This window comes from Pristiophorus japonicus, chromosome 12 (genome assembly GCF_044704955.1).
Source record: "Pristiophorus japonicus isolate sPriJap1 chromosome 12, sPriJap1.hap1, whole genome shotgun sequence".
In the NCBI taxonomy this organism is placed as follows: Eukaryota; Metazoa; Chordata; class Chondrichthyes; family Pristiophoridae; genus Pristiophorus; species Pristiophorus japonicus.
In genome coordinates, this window is record NC_091988.1 from 128,877,204 (window position 1) to 128,899,358 (window position 22,155).

At 45.9% G+C, this 22,155-nt stretch overlaps 1 protein-coding gene across 1 annotated transcript in view; it reads left to right on the top strand.

The window, feature by feature from the left end:
- Positions 1 to 22,155, top strand: part of LOC139276865 (piezo-type mechanosensitive ion channel component 2) — a 585,431-nt gene that overhangs the window by 462,399 nt on the left and 100,877 nt on the right. Inside the window, exons 26-31 of the mRNA XM_070894861.1 lie at positions 585 to 674; positions 2,570 to 2,691; positions 6,252 to 6,320; positions 9,920 to 10,026; positions 13,275 to 13,383; positions 20,962 to 21,128. Coding sequence (XP_070750962.1) covers positions 585 to 674; positions 2,570 to 2,691; positions 6,252 to 6,320; positions 9,920 to 10,026; positions 13,275 to 13,383; positions 20,962 to 21,128 — 664 coding nt within the window. The remainder of the gene's footprint in view (positions 1 to 584; positions 675 to 2,569; positions 2,692 to 6,251; positions 6,321 to 9,919; positions 10,027 to 13,274; positions 13,384 to 20,961; positions 21,129 to 22,155) is intronic.

Sequence of the window (22,155 nt, forward strand, 5' to 3'; positions counted from 1 at the left end):
GAGTTTGCTGATCAGTGGGTTGGATGACAATCAGTGTCCCACAATTGGTGCACTCTGCTGTAGGATGGAGATAATCAGCCATGGTTGGGTCTCCTGAGCATCTTCATCTGGCCTTTGCTGGAAAGTCTATGTGTAGGGTCTACATTGGGTAGGGTCAAGATTGGGCTCAACCATTCCTCGAAGGTATCTTAAATATCCAACGGACCAGATAGTTAATGATTAACTAAAAGGCTGGCACCTCCGACAGTGCAGGACTCGCTCGGTACTGCACTGAAATGTCAGTCTGGATTAGGTGCTCGAGACAAGAGTCCCATCGACTAAGCAAAATACAGCTTAATTCAATACTAAACTGTCCCGATGGATATTTAGGATTCCACAGTGCTCTTTCAGGAAGAGCAGAAAACTCTCCCAGTGTCCGAGTCATTCCTTCCTCAACCAACAATATCAAACGTGGCATAACTGGTTATTCCCCTTGTCATTGGGGAGCCTCCCTATGCACAGGTCATGTTTCCCCCTATAACAAAATGAAGCACTGAGACATGATGATCAGGTGATATATAAATGCAATTCTTGTGTTTGCACAGAGGAGCTGAACTGTTTGAAGCTAAAGTTAAAAAGAGAGTCACAGCGAGGCTGAAGGAAGAGGGGATATCCGTGGAGATGCTGAAGAAAAAGTAAGTTTAATATATAGAATGCCTGCTGCTTCACACCAAGGGGAAATGTTAGTGCACTAAAACTCTAGTTCCTCACTCAAAAATTCACTCTCAGTTTGTACAATCAAAAAAAGCTGGGCCCCTGGGAGTGCATAGAGAAGGTTGGGTTTCTGGAAGTGTGTAGAGAAGGTTAGGTTTCTGGGAGCGTGTAGGGAAGGTTGGGTTTCTGGGAGTGTGTAGGGAAGGTTGGGTTTCTGGGTGTGGAAGGAAGGTTGGGTTTCTGGGAGTGTGTAGAGAAGGTTGGGTTTCTGGGAGTGTAGGGAAGTTTGGGTTTCTGGGAGTGTGTAGGGAGGGTTGGGTTTCTGGGAGTGTGTAGGGAGGGTTGGGTTTCTGGGACTGTAGAGAAGGTTGGGTTTCTGGGAGTGTGTCAGGAAGGTTGGGTTTCTGGGAGTGTGTAGGGAGGGTTGGGTTTCTGGGAGTGTAGGGAAGGTTGGGTTTCTGGGAGTGTAGGGAAGGTTGGGTTTCTGGGAGTGTGTAGGGAAGGTTGGGTTTCTAGGAGTGTAGGGAAGGTTGGGTTTCTGGGACTGTAGGGAAGGTTGGGTTTCTGGGAGTGTGTAGGGAAGGTTGGGTTTCTGGGAGTGTGTAGGGAGAGTTGGGTTTCTGGGAGTATAGGGAAGGTTGTGTTTCTGGGAGTATAGGGAAGGTTGGGTTTCTGGGAGTGTGTAGGGAAGGTTGGGTTTCTGGGAGTGTGTAGGGAAGGTTGGGTTTCTGGGAGTGTGTAGGGAAGGTTGGGTTTCTGGGAGTGTGTAGGGAAGGTTGGGTTTCTGGGAGTGTGTCGGGAAGGTTGGGTTTCTGGGAGTGTGTAGGGAAGGTTGGGTTTCTGGAAGTGTGTAGGGAGGGTTGGGTTCCTGGGAGTGTGTAGGGAAGGTTGGGTTTCTGGGACTGTGTAGGGAGGGTTGGGTTTCTGGGAGTGTGTAGCGAGGGTTGGGTTTCTGGGAGTGTGTAGGGAGGGTTGGGTTTCTGGGAGTGTGTAGGGAAGGTTGGGTTGCTGGGAGTGTGTAGGGAGGGTTGGGTTTCTGGAAGTGTGTAGGGAGGGTTGGGTTTCTGGGAGTGTGTCAGGAAGGTTGGGTCTCCGGGACGTGTTACACTAATTTCATTCTGACAGTATCGCAGTGGGGGAGTTGATGGTTTGATGAAGATTGTTGGTCCTGTCTGATATCTGTTTGTGGGCCTATACTTGTAGAAAAGAGAACGCTCTGAGGGGGTGACCTAATAGAGGTTTTTAAAATGATGGAGTGGTTTAATAGGACAGACATAGAGAAGATGTTTCCACTTGTGGGGGAGATCAGAACTAGGGGCCATCAATATAAGCTAGTCACCAATAAATCCAATAGGAAATTCAAGAGAAACTTCATTACCCAGAGAGTGATGAGAATATGGAACTCGCTACCACAGGGAGTGGTTGAGGCGAGGAGCACAGATGCATTTAGGGAGAATCTGGATAAACACGAGGGAGAAAAGAATCGGTTATGCTGATAGGGTGGGATGAAGAGGGGTGGGAGAAGGCTTGTGTGGAGCATAAACGCCGGCACGGACCCGTTGAGCCGAATGGCCTGTTTCTGTGCTGTAGATTTGAAGTAATTCTATGTACAAAGGTTGCGCTGTTTCTAAGTGCCTCTTTGCCCTCAGTTATTGACTGGAGTATTTGGGCACTTACAATAATATTGCTGCAACTACAAGGAGATGGGAGACGGCCCTTGTATATAACTGGGCGATCGGGGGTTCAGACTGATGGGGCCTCTGGTGGGGAAGAGTTACTCAGAGATTAGTCTGAAAAAGGAAAGGGAATTTTATTTCCTATTTTCTCTGAAATGTTTTTCTTTATTTTTCTTTCCCCACTCCCCCGTCAACATTAGCATGGAAAGGATCAGGGCTAAACAGGAGAAGTACAGCCGATCAAACACACCAGTGCCGAAACCTGGCGATACCTCACGCACCATCAATGGGTTAAAACCGGAGCATCCAGACGAGCATTCAGGTTAAGTCCTGTTTATTTTATGAAAAGTATTTCAAGGTGAGCAGTTGACCCCATCAATGAGTACAGATGGCACCGGCTCCTCCAGGGAGGTAGAAACTACTCTGGTTTGTCTGGAGGAGTAGGCCTGTCGCTGGAGGTTGGGATTCTCCCCACTTGGCTCCATATAACCCTTGAGCCAATGGGACTGGCTGATTCTGCTGGAGAAACAGCAGGTGGTGTGTTGCTGCTGGGCTCAGCTGGTTAAAGTCCAGCGGTACCCCTGCACAGACCTGGAGTTCTCTTGGGCTTGACCCTTGTAACCTCATCTTAATTTCTCTGCATCAGTTCAATGAAAGATTTGTATTTATATAGCGCCTTACATAGAAACATAGAAAATAGATGCAGGAGTAGACCATTTGGCCCTTCGAGCCTGCACCACCATTCAATAAGATCATGGCTGATCATTCTCTCAGTACCCCTTTCCTGCTTTCTCTCCATACCCCTTGATCCCTTTAGCCGTAAGGGCCACATCTAACTCCCTCTTGAATATACCCAATGAACCGGCATCAACAACTCTCTGCGGTAGAGAATTCCACAGGTTAACAACACTCTGAGTGAAGAAGTTTCTCCTCATCTCAGTCCTAAATGGCTTACCCCTTTATCCTTAGACTGTAACCCCTGGTTCTGGACTTCCCCAACATCGGGAACATTCTTCCCGCATCTAACCTGTCCAGTCCCATCAGAATTTTATATGTTTCTATGAGATCCCCTCTCATCCTTCTAAACTCCAGTGAATACAGGCCCAGTAGATCCAGTCTCTCCTCATATGTCTGTCCTGCCATCCCGGGAATCAGTCTGGTGAACCTTCGCTGCACTCCCTCAATAGCAAGAACATCCTTCCTCAGATTAGGAGACCAAAACTGAACACAATATTCCAGGTAAGGCCTCATCCTCAGGATGTCCCAAATTACAGCCAATTAAATACTTTTGAAGTGTTGAAAGAAACGCAGACTGCTCCTGGGCATGGCCATCAGCCGGTCCAGGCAGCGGGCGGTCGAAGAGGTCGTTCAGCCCGACTGCCTGCCTCTCTTCCGCGGTTACATCCGAGCCAGGATGTCTCTGGAAATGGAGCACGCAGTGTCCACCGGTACACTCGCAGGGCAAGAGGTGGGCGCTGGAGGGACTGGGGTGCATCATCACCCACGGCAACCAAATTTTAATTTGACCATTGTTTTTCAAAAGTAAATTTGATTATTTGTCGGTTTTAGTGCCTCTGTAACAAGAGGACACTTGATTGAAAGTTTGATTTAACGTTTACTTTAAAATAGTTGTAGGAAACACAGCAGCCACTTTGCACACAGCAAGGTGCCACAAACAACAATGCTTTAACATCTTATCTGAAAGACGGCACCTCCGAGAGTGTCAGTCTAGATTTTTGTGCACAAGTTCCTGGAGTGGACTTGAACCCACAACCTTCTGACTCAGACGCTTCAGTGAGCCACGGCTGACATCTTAAGTGAGAGAGTGCATGCACTGCACATTTGGTGAACATTTGGTGAACTGTGGTGCTGGATTTCCCAAATGTGTCAGACATCAGGCTTTGGAGCAATAGTCATGCAAGTGATTTTAAAAATGATTGCTGTGAAATTTGAGCCAATCATCATTCTTTGGCATCTTCCTAGATGTGGTCCAGACGCAAAAAAAAATAATAGAACATTCAGAAAGTGACAGAACAATACTGGCCAGGATCTTTATCCCAGTCCATGACCACTCTTCCAAGTTCCAGAAAGTGTGATTAATGGTTGCCGGGAATTGGAGGGAGCCGATTTTCCACTCCCGCCTTCCTGTCACCAAGAGTGGTGTGCCCCATCTGTGAGGGAAGGGCTGCAGCCTAGTTTCCTGACCTGGGGCATTACCACAGCCCAGGCTACCCTCCTGACGCAGGCCTGTCCTCCAACTGGGCCTGATGCCAGGGAACAGGAGGACTCCGCTTAGACATCAGGCTTTCCCGAAGATCATCCTGCGAAACAAAGGGGAGGGCTCACCTTCTTTCAGACTCGTTCCTCATGGATGTTTTTGGGAGCCCCTCCTTCGCCAGCTTCTTGGAGCACCCCACGTTGTGGACAGGGACCTGGGAATGGTCAGTATTTAAATGCCGATGCTGGACCTGCTCCTACTCTAAGATAGGCCCAGTAAGGCCTACTGAGAAATTGGTCAGAAATCCTAAGCTAGTATAAAGGGACGGTGCATTGTGGAGCATGTGGAATGGGGTGGGGGGAGTTATTGAGGCCGAATTTGTGAGTTTATTCCCTAAATTATTACATTTTTAATGTTTATGTTATAAGCTTTATTTGTTGTGGATTGGGGGTAGAACCGATAGGGCTGCTCAAAGGAATTTGGAGAAACTATTTCAAGGCATTTGATTGGTTGCTTTTTTGTGAATGGGGCAATTTGGAGCAATAGTCATGCAAGTGATTTTTAAATTATTGCTGTGAAATTTGAGCCAATCAGCAACCTCCTGGATGTGGTCCAGATTTTTTAAAAAAGCCAAAATTACGTGAGAGGAAATCTACTCAAGGAATCTGATGGGGAAAGCATTGATTGATTGATCATTGATGACCAGTTCAAACAAATAAATGAAAGCCTTGCCTCTAGCCCACTCGTATGACACTTCAAAGTGTCAACGGTATTGGGAACAAAGAGCGGGTGGACAGTCGGTCATTTACTGACCTTTGCAACAGCAGGAGCTGGGAATTCACAAGTATCTATTACTCTCTCACTGACTTCAGGGTGTGCCCTACTTAGACAACTTCCCTACAGAGGAGTACCCTTAAAGGGACAGGCCAGGTTACACACCGCTCCATCTTTTTAAATATTCATTCTTGGGATGTGGGTGGCCGGCATTTATTGCCCATCCCTAATTGCCCTTGAGAAGGTGGTGGTGAGCCGCCGCCTTGAACCGCTGTAGTCCCGTGAGGCTGCTCCCAGTTAGGGAGGGAGTTCCAGGATTTTGACCCAGCCACAATGAAGGAACGGCGATACGTGTCCCAAGTTGGGATGGCGTGCGACTTGGAGGTGAACGTGGAGGTGGTGGTGTTCCCAGGCGTCTGCTGCCCTTGTCCTTCTAGGCGGTGGAAGTAGTGGGTTTTGAGTCCTTAACTCTTAAACATAATCACGCGAGGTACATACTGCAGACACAGTCACTCTGTGACCTTCACCTTTATTCCTTGGACCAAGGAGACTGGCCCTGCGAGGGACCTCCCCTTATATACCTGAATCTCCAGGAAAGGAGTGTCTCCCAAAAGTACACCCCTTGTGGTCAAGATGTGCATTTCAAGTAAATATGTACAGTATGTCGTGGTTACATGAGGGTTACAATTGTATAAGGGTTACAGTAGTATGCTGGTTACATACATGACAGTGGGTTTGGTCAGCTAAACAGCGCTACCATACTCCGGATCCCAGACTAATGCCAGCGGAGATCAGCCAGTATAACTCGAGCAATTGTTGTGGGGACTCTAACCACACTGCAGACTGCATTAAATTGTTGATCCATGTGTTTATGGACTTTAATTCTCCAGGTGATGACAAAGACAAAGCAGAAGGTGACAAGAAGAAGTGGTGGCAGCCCTGGGTAACGCATTCTACAAGTAGGTTCTGTTGGTTCTTTGTGGGTGGAGATTAGAGATAGTAAGGGGAAAAAGTCACTAGTGGGCGTAGTTTATAGGCCCCCAAATAATAACTTCACAGTGGGGCGGGCAATAATCAAGGAAATAAGGGAGGCATGTGAAAAAGGAACGGCAGTAATTATGGGGGATTTTAACCTACATATCGATTGGTCAACTCAAATCGCACGGGGTAGCCTGGAGGAGGAATTCATAGAATGCATACGGGATTGTTTCTTAGAACAGTATGTTACAGAACCTACAAGGGAGCAAGCTATCTTAGATCTGGTCCTGTGTAATGAGACAGGAAAAATAAACGATCTCCTAGTAAAAGATCCTCTCGGAATGAGTGATCACAGTATGGTTGAATTTGTAATACAGATTGAGGGTGAGGAAGTTGTGTCAGAAACAAGCGTACTATGCTTAAACAAAGGGGACTACAGTGGGATGAGGGCAGAGTTGGCTAAAGTAGACTGGAAACACAGACTAAACGGTGGCACAAATGAGGAACAGTGGAGAACTTTTAAGGAGCTCTTACATATAGCGCAACAAAAATATATTCCAGTGAAAAAGAAGGGTGGTAAGAGAAGGGATAACCAGCCGTGGATAACCAAGGAAATAAAGGAGAGTATCAAATCAAAGACCAATGCGTATAAGGTGGCCAAGGTTAGTGGGAACTAGAAGATTGGGAAAATTTTAAACAACAGCAAAGAATGACTAAAAAAGCAATAAAGAAAGGAAAGATAGATTCCGAAGGTAAACTTGCGCAAAACATAAAATCAGATAGTAAAAGCTTTTACAGATATATAAAACGGAAAAGAGTGACTAAAGTAAATGTTGGTCCCTTAGAAGATGAGAAGGGGGATTTAATAATGGGAAATGTGGAAATGGCTGAGACTTTAAACAATTATTTTGCTTCGGTCTTCACAGTGGAAGACACAAAAACCATGCCAAAAATTGCTGGTCACAGGAATGTAGGAAAGGAGGACCTTGAGACAATCACTATCACTAGGGGGGTAGTGCTGGACAGGCTAATGGGACTCAAGGTAGGCAAGTCCCCTGGTCCTGATGAAATGCATCCCAGGGTATTAAAAGAGATGGCGGAAGTTATAGCAGATGCATTCGTTATAATCTACCAAAATTCTCTGGACGCTGGGGAGGTACCAGCGAATTGGGGAAAGCAGCTAATGTAACCCCTCTGTTTAAAAAAGGGGGCAGACAAAAGGCAGGTAACTATATGCCGGTTAGTTTAACATCTGTAGTGGGGAAAATGCTTGAAACTATAATTAAGGAAGAAATAGCGGGACATCTAGATAGGAATAGTGCAATCAAGCAGACGCAGCACGGATTCATGAAGGGGAAATTATGTTTAACTAATTTACTGGAATTCTTTGAAGATATAACGAGCATGGTGGATAGAGGTGTACCAATGGATGTGGTGTATTTAGATTTCCAAAAGGCATTCGATAAGGTGCCACACAAAAGGTTACTGCAGAAGATAGAGGTACGCGGAGTCAGAGGAAATGTATTAGCATGGATAGAGAATTGGCTGGCGAACAGAAAGCAGAGAGTCGGGATAAATGGGTCCTTTTCGGGTTGGAAATCGGTGGTTAGTGGTGTGCCACAGGGATCTGTGCTGGGACCACAACTGTTTACAATATACATAGATGACCTGGAAGAGGGGACAGAGTGTAGTGTAACAAAATTTGCAGATGACACAAAGATTAGTGGGAAAGCGGGTTGTGTAGAGGACACAGAGAGGCTGCAAAGAGATTTGGATAGGTTCAGCGAATGGGCTAAGGTTTGGCAGATGGAATACAATGTCGGAAAGTGTGAGGTCATCCACCTTGGGAAAAAAAACAGTAAAAGGGAATATTATTTGAATGGGGAGAAATTACAACATGCTACGGTGCAGAGGGACCTGGGGGTCCTTGTGAATGAATCCCAAAAAGTTAGTTTGCAGGTGCAGCAGGTAATCAGGAAGGCGAATGGAATGTTGGCCTTCATTGCGAGAGGGATGGAGTACAAAAGCAGGGAGGTCCTGCTGCAACTGTATCGGGTATTGGTAAGGCCGCACCTGGAGTACTGCATGCAGTTTTGGTCACCTTACTTAAGGAAGGATATACTGGCTTTGGAGAGGGTACAGAGACGATTCACTAGGCTGATTCCGGAGATGAGGGGTTTACCTTATGATGATAGATTGAGTAGACTGGGTCTTTACTCGTTGCAGTTCAGAAGGATGAGGGGTGATCTTATAGAAACATTTAAAATAATGAGAGGATGGAGGCGGAGAGGTTATTTCCACTGGTCGGGGAGACTAGAACTAGAGGACACAGCCTCAAAATACGGGGGAGCCAATTTAAAACCGAGTTGAGAAGGAATTTCTTCTCCCAGAGGGTTGTGAATCTGTGGAATTCTCTGCCCAAGGAAGCAGTTGAGGCTAGCTCATTGAATGTATTCAAGTCACAGATAGATAGATTTTTAACCAATAAGGGAATTAAGGGTTACGGGGAGCGGGCGGGTAAGTGGAGCTGAGTCCACGGCTAGGTCAGCCATGATCTTATTGAGTGGCGGAGCAGGCTCGAGGGGCTAGATGGCCTACTCCTGTTCCTAATTCTTATGTTTCTTATGTTCTAGAGGGGAAAGGCCTATCCTTCAATCTCACCAACTGGATACTAAACTTTCACACCAAATGTATCCCCACAGCATGCACTTCCTGTTTGGCCAACTGTATATACAAGGATCTCGGGGTGCAGAACATAAGAACATAAGAAATAGGAGCAGGAGTCGGCCATTTGGCTCCTCGAATCTGCTCCGCCATTCAATAAGATCATGGCTGATCTGATCTTGGCCTCAACTGCACTTCCCTGCCCGCTCCCCATAACTCTTGACCCCCCTTATTATTCAAAAATCTAGCTGCACCTTAAATACATTCAATGACCCAGCCTCCACAGCTCTTTGCAGCAGAGAATTCCACAGATTTTCAACCCTCTGAGAGAAGAAATTCCTCCTCATCTCAGTTTTAAATGGACAGCCCATTATTCTGAGACTATGTCCCTGGTTTTAGTTTCCCCTGTGAGTGGAAATATCCTCTCTGCATCACCCAATTATCAGTGCAATCGGTCGTAGTGGACGATGTTTGCTCTGTATGATCTTGGTCCCTGATTCAGAGACTGTGGAGGACCTGGAAGTCCTTGTTCTTGGCTTGAACAATGGAATAACCGAACCATCATAATAGGCCCTGCTATTAAATGTAAGGAATTGAGGCTGGCTGACCAACAGAAGAGTCAATCTGCGGCCTTGTTTCAGTGGTTGACTCCAGTTTGGAGCCAGCATCAGCACAGGTTCGATGGGCCGAATGGCCTCCTTCCATGCTGAAGTCTCCGGCATTTTATAAATCACATGAGACGGGACCTGGGAGAGTCAGATAGGATTAATCGTTATTCTCGGTGATGCGTGCCTGCAATAGTCCCCTCTATGAAATGTGTATCAGAACTGTGTTAGCTATTGCTGCTGTTAGGTTGAAATTTAGACGTTGGTCGTGTACTGTGCAAACTACATCCTGTGTTTCCTGTCCTGTGCAGTGATCTGCAGTGGGGACTACGATCTATTCGACACTGACAGTGAGGATGACATGAAAGAGGAAACTGAAATAGTTAAGGATGGAGCGCAAAAATCCTCAGCATTTCAGGTGTGTAAGTAATGAAAGGCCCCAGGCAACGTTCTGCTCCGTCTGACCCAAGTACCGATAGCTGCTGCTACACTGTGTTACTGATCACTGCAGCTCCATTACAGAACACTGACACACACACACACACACACACACACACACACACAGGCCGGGATGTTCCTCACCTCAGCGAGTCCTGGGAGGGCGATGTCGGGGCTGGTCCCGGACCCCACTGCTGGCTCCATCCCGCTCTGGAAAATGAACTTCCGTTGATTGGGATTGTTAAGGCTCCCCAGCCGGTTCAATTGGACGAAGAGGGTCTGGTGACGTAATTTGATGATGCATCATCAGCCGGTTTCCTTAAAGGGACCATGGCCAACTTTCTTTTAACGTTTGTGCTGTCAGTGTTCTACAGCATTGAGATGCTACAGACATTGACAATCACTGCACAGAGGTGCAGGGCTGCACTAAGGCTTTCTGTGACATCCTCCAGATGCTTATGGAGGGAATCACCATGCAAGGAGGTCCTCTTACCTTCCCATGAGTGGAAGAGACTGCTCCAGGAGATCAGCACAGCCCGGTTGCACATTGCAGAGGAAGGCACAAGCAGGGATGTGATCAGGAGGACCATGTTGCAATGGTGCAAACCTTTCAATTATTTTGTTAGATCAGGAAACGTTATTGCAAAGCCACACTCAACCTCATCCTGCTGTGCCACTCATCACATCCCCATCGCTCTGCCTTCCCTACCCTATTCCTGCACATCCTTACTCAGCCCAACTGACCTTGCACCCCCACCCATCCCTCTCTATCTACATTATCATATCCCCATCTCGCTAGCCACCCCTCACATTCACCCTCATCCTAGTCCAATCATACCAACTAACAACACACAAGGGTGGGATTTTGGATGCAATGATCATTTAAGGTTTCTGTTAATGTGGTGTCAAACACTGAAACATTTATTTTCAACATTTTCCATTCTTGGACAGATTTGTGTGTACCTATGGAAGTGGCTTAGTGATTTTCAGAGAATGGTGAGATAACGGTACCCTCCGCAATGGTCATGAGTGTGAAAGGAATGGCTTGGGCATTGTAGGGATGCTTTATGGTGTGGGTGTGGGGTCGGTATCATGTGGATATCGGGGTGTACAGTGTCAAGTGAAGTAAATCTGGCCATGGATAGGCCATCCTTGGCCTCCCGGGCAGCAATGTGGTCGGGTACTGATGCTCTGTGTCCTGTGCAGCATCAGTTGATTACAGACAAAGTTAGTCTTGTTGTTGGTGCTGCAGGTGTTGGGGCTGATCATGGTTGAATTCTGAGGACCAAGGTGAGACAGTATAAAAGGCACCCATGTTGTTGGAATAGATGGCAGCTACAGTAGAGATGACAGAAGCGATCTGTCAATGGTGAGAGAGTTCTTCCAATGAAGTAAGAAAAATAAAAGACTTGCATTTATATCGTGCTTTTCACGACACTGGACGTCTCAAGGCCCTTTACAGCCAATGAAGTACTTTTTGAAGTGTAGTCACTGTTGTAATGTGAGAAACACGGCAGCCAATTTGTGCACAGCAAGCTCCCACAAAGAGCAATGTGATAATGACCAGATGATCGGTTTTTGTTATGTTGATTAAGGGATAAATATTGGCCAGGACACGGGCCTGCTTTTCTTAGAAATAGTGCCATGGGATCTTTTACATCCACCTGAGGGAGCAGATTGGTTCAACATTTCATCCAAAAGAAGGCACCTCCGAAAGTGCAGCGCTCCCTCAGCACTGCACTGGCGTGTCAGCCTAGATTTTTGTGCTCAAGTCTCTGGAGTGGAACTTGAACCCACAACCTTCTGACCCAGAGGAGAGAGGGCTACTCACTGGCTGACACTTAAAAGTGAATGGAAATTAGAAAGCCTACAGAATCTGTGCTGGAAATGGACTGAGAGCAGTTTGTGACTGAGAAACGTGATGATGTCAGGTGGGAGCTTTTACTGTACATTTGAAGTTGTCAATTAATCAGCTGGAGCAATGGCCACTGAACTCCCACCTCAGATTCACAGACGTGATCCCTGAGCAATGTGGATCCTGTGGGCGAGAAGTTAAAGTTAAAAGGTAAGGTTAAAAGCATTTGTACGGGTCTGTCAAAAGCCCAATAATTGGTTTAATTGCGTCGCCCGTCTGTTCAGGTCGGATCGGAGATCACACGCGCACCATTGGGAACAGTAAGGGAGTCAAGGGATATGGGGATAGTACAGGAAAGTGGAGTTGAGGCCAGGATCAGATCGGCCATGATCTTATTGAATGGCGGAGCAGGCTTGAGGGGCCAAATGGCCTACTCCTGCTCCTATTTCTTATGTTGTGTTCTTATGTAAGAAGCATCCAATTGACCCTTTGTCAACATAATCAAATTTCCCACGCGACCTGCCACCAATCCCACTGCCTGCCCCTCCCACCACCCCCCCCCCCGGGAAATTTCGGCCATGGCTACAGATCCATTACAGTGAGCTGACTCGTGGACAGATACGGATTCATTCAGGAAGGCTTCAAACAGAATGAAAGTGTGAGTTAATCTGAACACTGATCCCCATACAGCTCAGAAATGCCCCATTGTTACACTTACCTTGTTCATCGTACCATCGGCCCCAGGATAAAGTAAAGACGACAAATCCAGCTCTGAAATTGGAGGCTATCTCACTGTCCTGCTCACTGTCCTCAGCTCAGACACTGTAGAATCTACGCAACATGAGTCCCGTGTGAAATCACATGGAGGAAGTGAAAACCAATGTTCTTGTGTGGAGTCTGATCTGTGTAGGTTGCACGAAGTCTGTGTAAGGAGCAGACTTGATGGGCCAATTAGATGCTTCTTACATAAGAACACAACATAAGAATCAGGAGCAGGAGTCGGCCAATCGGCCCCTTAAGCCTGCTCCACCATTAAATAAGATCATGGCTGATCTGATCATGGACTCAGCTCCACGTCCCTGCCCGCTCCCCATAACCCTGGACTCCCTTATCATTCAAAAATCTGTCTTATCTCCGCCTTAAATACATTCAATGACCCAGCCTCCACAGCTCTCTGGGGCAGAGAATTCCAAAGATTCACAGAGATAAGAAATTCCTCCTCATCTCAGTTTTAAATGGGCGACCCCTTATTCTGAGACTATGCCCCCTAGTTCTAGATTCCCCACGAGAGGAATTCTTGTTTCCTGCTTGCTCATGCTCTTACTTCCTGAACAGACTCGGAGTAACCTATGTGATCAACCGTTGCCTTCCAGTTCGCTTACATGGCCTTAGTGCAAGACTCAAAAGCAGCAGTGAAGGAACGACACAAGGAGCTACAGCAAGTAAGGAAGGCACAGCGGAAGAAGGAGAAGATGCAGCAAGGTAATCGTGCCTTTGGATCGACTCCTCAAACTCTGGGGTCCTGGGTGATAGTGAGCACTGTCCTGTAACCATGAGCAACCGATACACCAAAATCCCCGCCGAGGTATCACCACTTGTGGGGAATCGACAAAATGCTCGCTCCCTGGGGTGCCACCTGTTGCAGGAGGGGTAAACGCGTGCGTTTTTGCTGGTATTTTACTTCTCAGATCAATAGGTTCACAATGTCAGAGGTTTATTAAGTATACAGAAATTAGAGACACACTTAGGAGCAGAACTTACGATAAAAAGTGTTGAGTCGGATACGTTGCAGTTACGCGCTCGGTGTCATGCTGCAGACCTTCGGGTCCAAAGCATCTGTTCCAACACCCACTTTTTATATTTTCTTCTCACCCCTTCTATGTGACAATCCACACCTTTCGGCATTACATAACACAACTCCATACCAGGTCAGTTTTAATCAGCTGCTTCCCTTGTGCCTTATCAGTAACTACAGTTTTAACCTTCTTTTTCCATAGACCAGTACAACTCCTCAACTTGGAGATCTTATTGGTAGTTTCACTCTGGCAGCTATTTGCTATTCAACCAAGTGAAACTTCATAATTCAAATTCTGTCCCGTTCTCCTGCTTGTGAGAAGGTTGATTTATTTGCACGAGTTCCCTTGATCAGAACTTGCTATCAACTAATTAAAGTTCTGCACAGTATGCGCTGGAATGTCGTTTAATTAGTTTCATTGTCGAAACTGACCATTGCTTTAATCGTTCGGTAGTCATTGAATCCAAATTGACTCATCCTTCCTCACTTAACAGGCAAAACCTAAAGGTTACTGTTACTACAATATAGAAAGCAATGACTGTGTAATATGAGCAGACTTCAGGATGGTCTGATCAACCCTGCCCTTTACACCCTCATTTACATCAAACTCTGCCCCCTCATTTACATTATGGTAATGAGTCCTCATTTATATTACAGTACCTCCCCTCATTTACATCACAGCACTTCCTCCTTATAATGATGTTGCTGTGCCGCCCAGTGCACAGTCTCGTGTTTGCATTACATCACTGCTTCTCCATTGCCATCGCCTCAGCACTTTCCCCTGCCTACTACATCATCAGAGGCAGTCCCTCGAAATCCAGGGAGACTTGCTTCCACTCTAAGAGTGAGTTCTCAGGTGATTGAACAGTCCAATACAGGAATTACAGTCTCTATCACAGGTGGGGCAGACAGTGGTTGAGGGAAAGGGTGGGTGGGACAGGTTTACTGCACGCTCCTTCCACTTCCTGCGCTTGCTTTCTGCATGCTCTCGGCAATGAGACGCGAGGTGCTCAACACCCTCCCGGATGCACTTCCTCCACTTAGGGCAATCTTGGGCCAGGGACTCCCAGGTGTCGGTGGGGATGTTGCACTTCATCAAGGAGGCTTTGAGGGTGTCCTTGTAACGTTTCCGCTGCCCACCTTTGGCTCGCTTGTCGTGTAGGAGTTCCGAGTAGAGCGCTTGCTTAGGGAATCTTATGTCGGGCATGCGGAAGATGTGGCCTGCCCAACGGAACTGGTCAAGTGTAGTCAGTGCTTCGATGCTGGGGATGTTGGCCTAGTCAAGGATGCTAACGTTGGTGCGTCTTTCCTCCCAGGGGATTTGCAGGACCTCAGGAGCACACTGTTCGTACAGTAGCCGTTCATACTGATCTCTTCCAGTAAGGTAGCGGGCAGTGTCTGCACCACACAGCCCCTCACTAATTCCTTTCAATCCAAATCATTGTTGCCCCCTTTCTAACCTGGCGACTCTGGCTGTTCTCGTATCTTAACCAAGTGGCTAATCATCATGTGCCAGTCTAGATGGTGCAAACTATTTGACCGTGGTAAGCTTCACCGCCAAGCCTGACCCTTTCCTCATCCTATCATCTGCATAACGCACTTTCCGGCCGAGCGCGCTTGACAGTGATTGGGAGCAGGGTCCTTGGCTGATTTATTATTTTCATTTCCGAATCCAGGGGGCTGACTCCCATTGTAGCCATGCTCCCAATGCTCCAGCTGTGATCAACAGCCCGGCGTTAGATAGGGGATCAGACCTGCCACCTTACTGGCTCGTGAAGCTCAGTGCCACACACCAGGCCACCATGCACCAATGTAAATGAACAAGGCAGTACAGTAACATGAATATAAAGAGGCAGTGTGATTTTTAAACGAGGTGTAAATTAAGCATTGTGTTTAATAACTTTGTGTGTCTGTTTAAAATAAGAGCGCCCCTGGAATGATATAAAGGCTGTCGATGTCTTTCTGAATTTCAGACAGTAGCAGAACTGACTCCAGTGAAGATGAGCTTGATGGTCGGAGTGTGCAGGAAGGTGGTCCCGACAGTCCGGGTCAGTCACACCCACTTGTCAATTTCACATCACGCACACCTTAGCGCAAAGTATTTCCTCTTAAAATATCATGAAGCCGCAAACAAATAGAGCAAACATTTACCAACCAGCGGGAATTGTAAATATTATTAGTGACACAAACACTGGTATGCGTGTAAAGTGCAAAAGACCACCTGTTTAATGGGACTGCAATGGGCAGGCTCACACTCCCAGCTCCTGTTTAATGGGACTACAATGGGCAGGCTCACACTCCCAGCTCCTGATTAATGGGACTACAATGGGCAGGCTCACCATCCCAGCTCCTGTTTAATGGAACTACAATGGGCAAGCTCACCCTCCCAGCTCCTGTTTAATGGGACTGTAATGGGCAGGCTCAGCTCCTGTTTAATGGGACTGCAATGGGCAAAACTCAAACTCCCAGCTCCTGTTTAATGGGACTGCAATGGGCAAAGTTCACACTCCCAGCTCCTGTTCAATGGGACTGCAATGGGCAAAGCTCAAACTCCAAGCTCCTGTTTAATGGAACTGCAATGCGCAGGCTCACACTCCCAGCTCCTGTTTAATGGAACTACAATAGGCAAGCTCACACTCCTGGCTCCTGTTTAATGGGACTGTAATGGGCAGGCTCACACTCCCAGCTCCTGTTTAATGGGAGTGCAATGGGCAGGCTCAGCTCCTGTTTAATGGGACTGCAGTGGGCAAGCTCACATTCCTAACTCCTGTTTAATGGGACTGCAATGCATGACTTCAGACTTCTGGTATCTGTTTAATGGGACAGTCAGCAGCAGCAGAACCTCTATTGTCCAGTGTATGTTGAAGGAATGAAGTGGGTGAAGGGTTATTCATTGACTGTAGACGGTGGCACTACCCATGTGTGGCAAGGGCCCGTTCCCCGCGGACCGTCCTCTCGTGTAGTGAACAGATTTTGACTGTGTAAAATGACATGCATTCCACAATTCATTTGTAGAATCATTAGAGGGAGGCGGTCAGTATAGTGATTACAAAATACATGTTGGGCTCAAAGGCCCATTCCCATTCCCAAAGGACAGGAAGAATGTCCGTAATTTATTTGTATGTGAACACTGAGGACATTCTGTAGAAACCACTCCAAGAACTTTACTGCTATTGGTTTCTTTTGAATGGGTTATTATCAATTAATTAACCATTTTCATTTTTCATAAAGCTTCATATGAATTGTTATAATGTGTAAATTGCCATTGTAATCCAACATCTCAGGGCCACTGTTCCTGTGAGGTAGTGTCGCCGAACTGCATTGCATAAACTAGGGAAGACACGTTGGAAAATGACAGAGTGGGTGGGCTTACAAGGGGCTCTGTCACATTGCTAAGCAACCTGCCCAATTTAGAAACTCTAACAATCTCATTACAACAGCCAGTGATGGCTTTGTAAAACAATAATTGCTCCCAGAATCCCAAAATAGAAGACAAAGCCTGTTAATCAGTTGAATATTGGGCTTCTATGGTGAGCAATCCTAGCTTCTATAGTTCCTCTGCATAACAAGTCCCTCATCCAAGGTATAAGAACATAAGAAATAGGAGCAGGAATAGGCCATACAGCCCCTCGAGTCTGCTCCACCATTCAATAAGATCATGGCTGATCATCGACCTCAACTCCACTTTCCTGCCCGATCTCCATATCCCTCAATACCCCTAGACTCCAAAAATCTATCTGTCTCAGCCTTGAATATATTCAGAGACTCAGCATCCATAGCCCTCTGGAGCAGAGAATTCCAAATATTCACAACCCTCTGAGTGAAGAAATTCCTCCTCATCCCTGTCTTAAATGGCCAACCCCTTATCCTGAGACTGTGCCCCCTAGTTCTAGGCACTCCAGCCAGGAGAAACAACCTCTCAGTATCTACCCTGTCAATCCCCCTCAGAATCTTGTATGTTTCAATGAGATCACCTCTCATTCGTCTAAACTCCAGAGAGTATCGGCCCATTCTACACAATCTCTCATCATAAGACAGCCCTCTCATCCCAGGAATCAATCTAGTGAACCTTCGTTGTACCGCCTCCAAGGCAAGTATATCCTTCCTTAGATAAGGAGACCAGAACTGTGCACAGTGCTTCAGGTGTGGTCTCACCAGGACCCTGTACAATTGTAGCAAGACTTCCTTACTCTGATACTCCAACCCCCTTGCAATAAAGGACAACATGCCATTTGCCTTCCTTATTGCTTGCTGTACCTGCATGCTCGCTTTCTGTGTTTCTTGCACAAGGACGTCCAAATCTCTCTCAACAACAACATTTAAATGTTTCTCACCATTTAAAAAATATTCTGTTTTTCTATTCTTCCTACCAAAGTGAATAACCTCACATTTTCCACATTATGCTCCGTCTGCCACCTTACTGCCCACTCACTCAGTCTATCTATATCCCTTTGCAGACACTTTGTGTTCTCCTCACGGCTTACTTTCCCATCTTTGTATCATCAGCAAACTTGGATGCATTACACTTGGTCCCTTCATCTGGGTCATTAATATAGATTGTGAATAGCTGAGGCCCCAGCACTGATCCTTGTGGCAGCCCACTAGTTACAGCCTGCCAACGTGAAAATGACCCGTTTATCCCATCTCTCTGTTTTCTGTCCGCTAATCAACCCTCTATCCATGCTACTGCATTACTTCCAATCCCGTGAACCCTTATCTTGCTAACAATCTTTTATATAGCACCTTATCGAATGCCTTTTGGAAATCCAAATGTACTACATCCACTGGTTCCCCTTTATCTACCCTGCTGGTTACATCCTCAAAAACCTCTAATAAATTTGTCAAACTCGATTTCCCTTTCATAAAACCATGTTGACTCTGCCTAATCATGTATGATTTTCTAAGTGCCCTGATACCACTTCCTTAACATTCTAGTAAATCTCCTTTGAGAAATGTGGTGCCCAGAATTGACCACAACACTCCAGCTGAGGCCTAACCAGTGGTTTATAAAGGTTCAGCATAACTTCGTTGCCCATGTATTGTGGGCATATATTTATAAAACCCAGGATCCCCTATGCTTTTTTAACCGTCTTATCAACTTGTCCAGACATCTTCAAAGATTTAGTCTGTGAACCCCCAGGTTTCTCTGTTCCTGCACCCCCATCAACATTATAGCATTTAGTTTATATTGCCTCTTCTCATACTTCCTTCCAAAATGCATCACTTCACACTTCTCTGCGTTAAATGTCATTTGCCATGTGTCTGACTATTTCGCCAGGCTATCGATGCCCTGCTGTTACTATCCTCCTCACTGTTTACTTCATTTCTGAGTTTTGTGTCATTTGCAAACTGAAATTATGCCGAGTATACCCAAGTCCAGTTTATTAATATATATACAAAAGCAAAATACTGCAGATGCTGGCAATCTGAAATAAATACAGAAAATGCTGGAATACGCAGTGGGTCAGGCAGCGTCTGTGGAGAGAGAAACAGAGTTAACGTTTCAGGTCTGTGACCTTTTAAAGAACATAAGAAATAGGAGCAGGAGTAGGCCATAAGGCCCCTCGAGCCTGTTCACCCATTTAATAAGATCGTGGCTGATCTGATCTTGGGCTCAGCTCCACTTCCCTGTCCGCTCCACATAACCCCTTATCCCCTTTTGTCAGTACTGGAAAAAGTTTGATGTCTAACAGGTTTTAAGTAAGTGCAGAGGCAGGGAAATGTGAGGGTGCAGGGAGGAAAGAGCAAAGGGGAAGGTCTGTGATGGGATGGAAGGCAGTAAAGATTACATGACAAACGGAGATGGTAATGGGACAAGAAACAAAAGCTAAGTCTAGAAGAGGTGTAAATGGGAATGGCAGAATTATCAACAGATGTCATGTGAAAAATAGGAGCCGAGGTTATGATCTGGGGTAATGTATATCACAGAGGGTAATGTATATATCACAGAGGATGTTTCCCTGGAAATATATCAATATCTGCAGGATGTTTCCCTGGAAGTGTATCACAAGGGGTAATGTATATCACAGAGGGTAATGTATGTCACGGGGTAATGTATGTCACGGGGTAATGTATGTCACGGGGTAATGTATATCACAGGGGTAATGTATGTCACAGGGGGTAATGTATATCACAAAGTTATGTATATCACGAGGTAATGTATGTCATGGGGTAATGTATGTCACAGAGGGTAATGTATATCACAGGGGGTAATGTATAATCACAGGGGGTAATGTATATCATGGGGTAATGTATGTCACAGAGGATAATGTATATCATGGGGTAATGTATGTCACAGAGGGTAATGTATGTCACAGAGGGTAATGTATATCACAGGGTAATGGATGTCACGGGGTAATGTATATCATGGGGTAATGGATGTCACAGAGGGTAATGTATGTCACGGGGTAATGTATATCACGAGGTAATGTATGTCATGGGGTAATGTATGTCACAGAGGGTAATGTATATCACAGGGGATAATGTATAATCACAGGGGGTAATGTATATCATGGGGTAATGGATGTCACAGGGGGTAATGTATATCATGGAGTAATGGATGTCACAGAGGGTAATGTATGTCACAGAGGGTAATGTATATCACGGGGTAATGGATGTCACGGGGTAATGTATATCATGGGGTAATGGATGTCACAGAGGGTAATGTATGTCACAGAGGGTAATGTATATCATGGGGTAATGGATGTCACAGGGGGTAATGTATATCATGGGGTAATGTATGTCACAGAGGGTAATATATATCACAGGGGGTAATGTATATCATAGAGGGTAATGTATATCATGGGGAATAATGTATGTCATGGGTGGTAATGTATTTCACAGAGGGTAATGTATGTCACGGGGGATAATGTATGTCACGGGGGATAATGTATGTCATGGGGGGTAATGTATATCACAGAGGGTAATGTATATCACAGAGGGTAATGTATGTCATGGGGATAATGTATGTCATGGGGGATAATGTATGTCATGGGGGGGTAATGTATGTCATGGGGGTAATGTATTTCACAGAGGGTAATGTATATCACGGGGCAATGTAAATCGCAGAGGGTAATGTATGTCACGGGGGGTAACGTATATCACGGAGGGTAATGTATGTCACGGGGTTAATATATATCATATGAGGTAATGTATATCATAGCCTTGAAGGTGCACTGTGGATTATCCGGTGACCAAAAACACCTCTGTTCCACCATTGGGGTTTCCTCGTTTTGCACATGTTGATGTCTCTTTTCTTTCCGTAGATAACCTCATCAGGCAGGGAGCCAACATCCTGATCTTCACCTGGATGTTTATCCAAGCATTACTCGATGGGCTGATTGAGCTGCTTAATGCCATTTCCATAGATTACATCAATATCTCCACCGTGCTGACGATTGAGAAGTCCATTTTAAGAAGACAATTAAAACAGGTGTTCAGTTTCATTCACTTTCAACACGTCTCTCTTACCACCAGTGAATCTGCTTAGATTGACAGGGTCGATGCAGAGAGGATGTTTCCCCTCATGGGGGAATCTAGAACTAGGAGGCATAGATTCAGAATAAGGGGCCACCCATTTAAAATGGAGATGAGGAGGAATTTCTTCTCTCTGAGGGTGGTGAATCTTTGGAATTCTCTACCCGAGAGCTGTGGAGGCTGGGTCATTGAATATATTTAAGGTGGAGATAAACAGATTTTTGAACGATAAGGGAGTGAAGGGTTATGGGGAGCGGGCGGAGAAGTGGAGTTGAGGCCAATATCAGATCAGCCATAATGGCGGAGCAGGCTTGAGGGGCCAAATGGTCTACTCCTGCTCCTATTTCTTTTGTTGGGTGTCAATTCAGTAATATCTGCCTCCGGGACAAGATGGTCCATTGCTTTGTATGCGTCACCCAAGTCTGCATTTTGGCTCAAAAGTTCAGAAGGGGGATCTGTGGATATTTGATGGGAAGAAGAAACGCTGCTCTTTAGTAGCTGAGCATATTTAAACCAATCCACCCCTTCATTATTGGTGAAATTGAATTGTAACTACCCAGCTGGTAATCATTACCAACCATTGAGTCACACTGGAGAAGTACAGAGACAGTAATGTTCTCCACATTTCAATCGCCACTCAAATCCCATTTTGCATTGATGATAAACATCTGCCCCAACACAGTCGCAAGATCCTGCCCAGTGTTTAAATTTACTTAGGTACGGTGGTGTAGTGGTTGTTACTGGACTAATAATCCAGAGAACGCAATTTCAAATCCCACCTTGCAAATTTCAATCCAGTTTCCAAAAAACTCTGGAAATGAAGATGTGGCACAGTAAACATGATCATGAATCTGTCGGATTGTCGTTAAAACCCAACTGGTTCATTGTAGTCCTCTGGGAAGGAATCCTGCCATCCTTATCTTACATCATTTATCATCATAGGCAGTCCCTCGGAATTGAGAAAGACTTGCTTCCACTCTAAA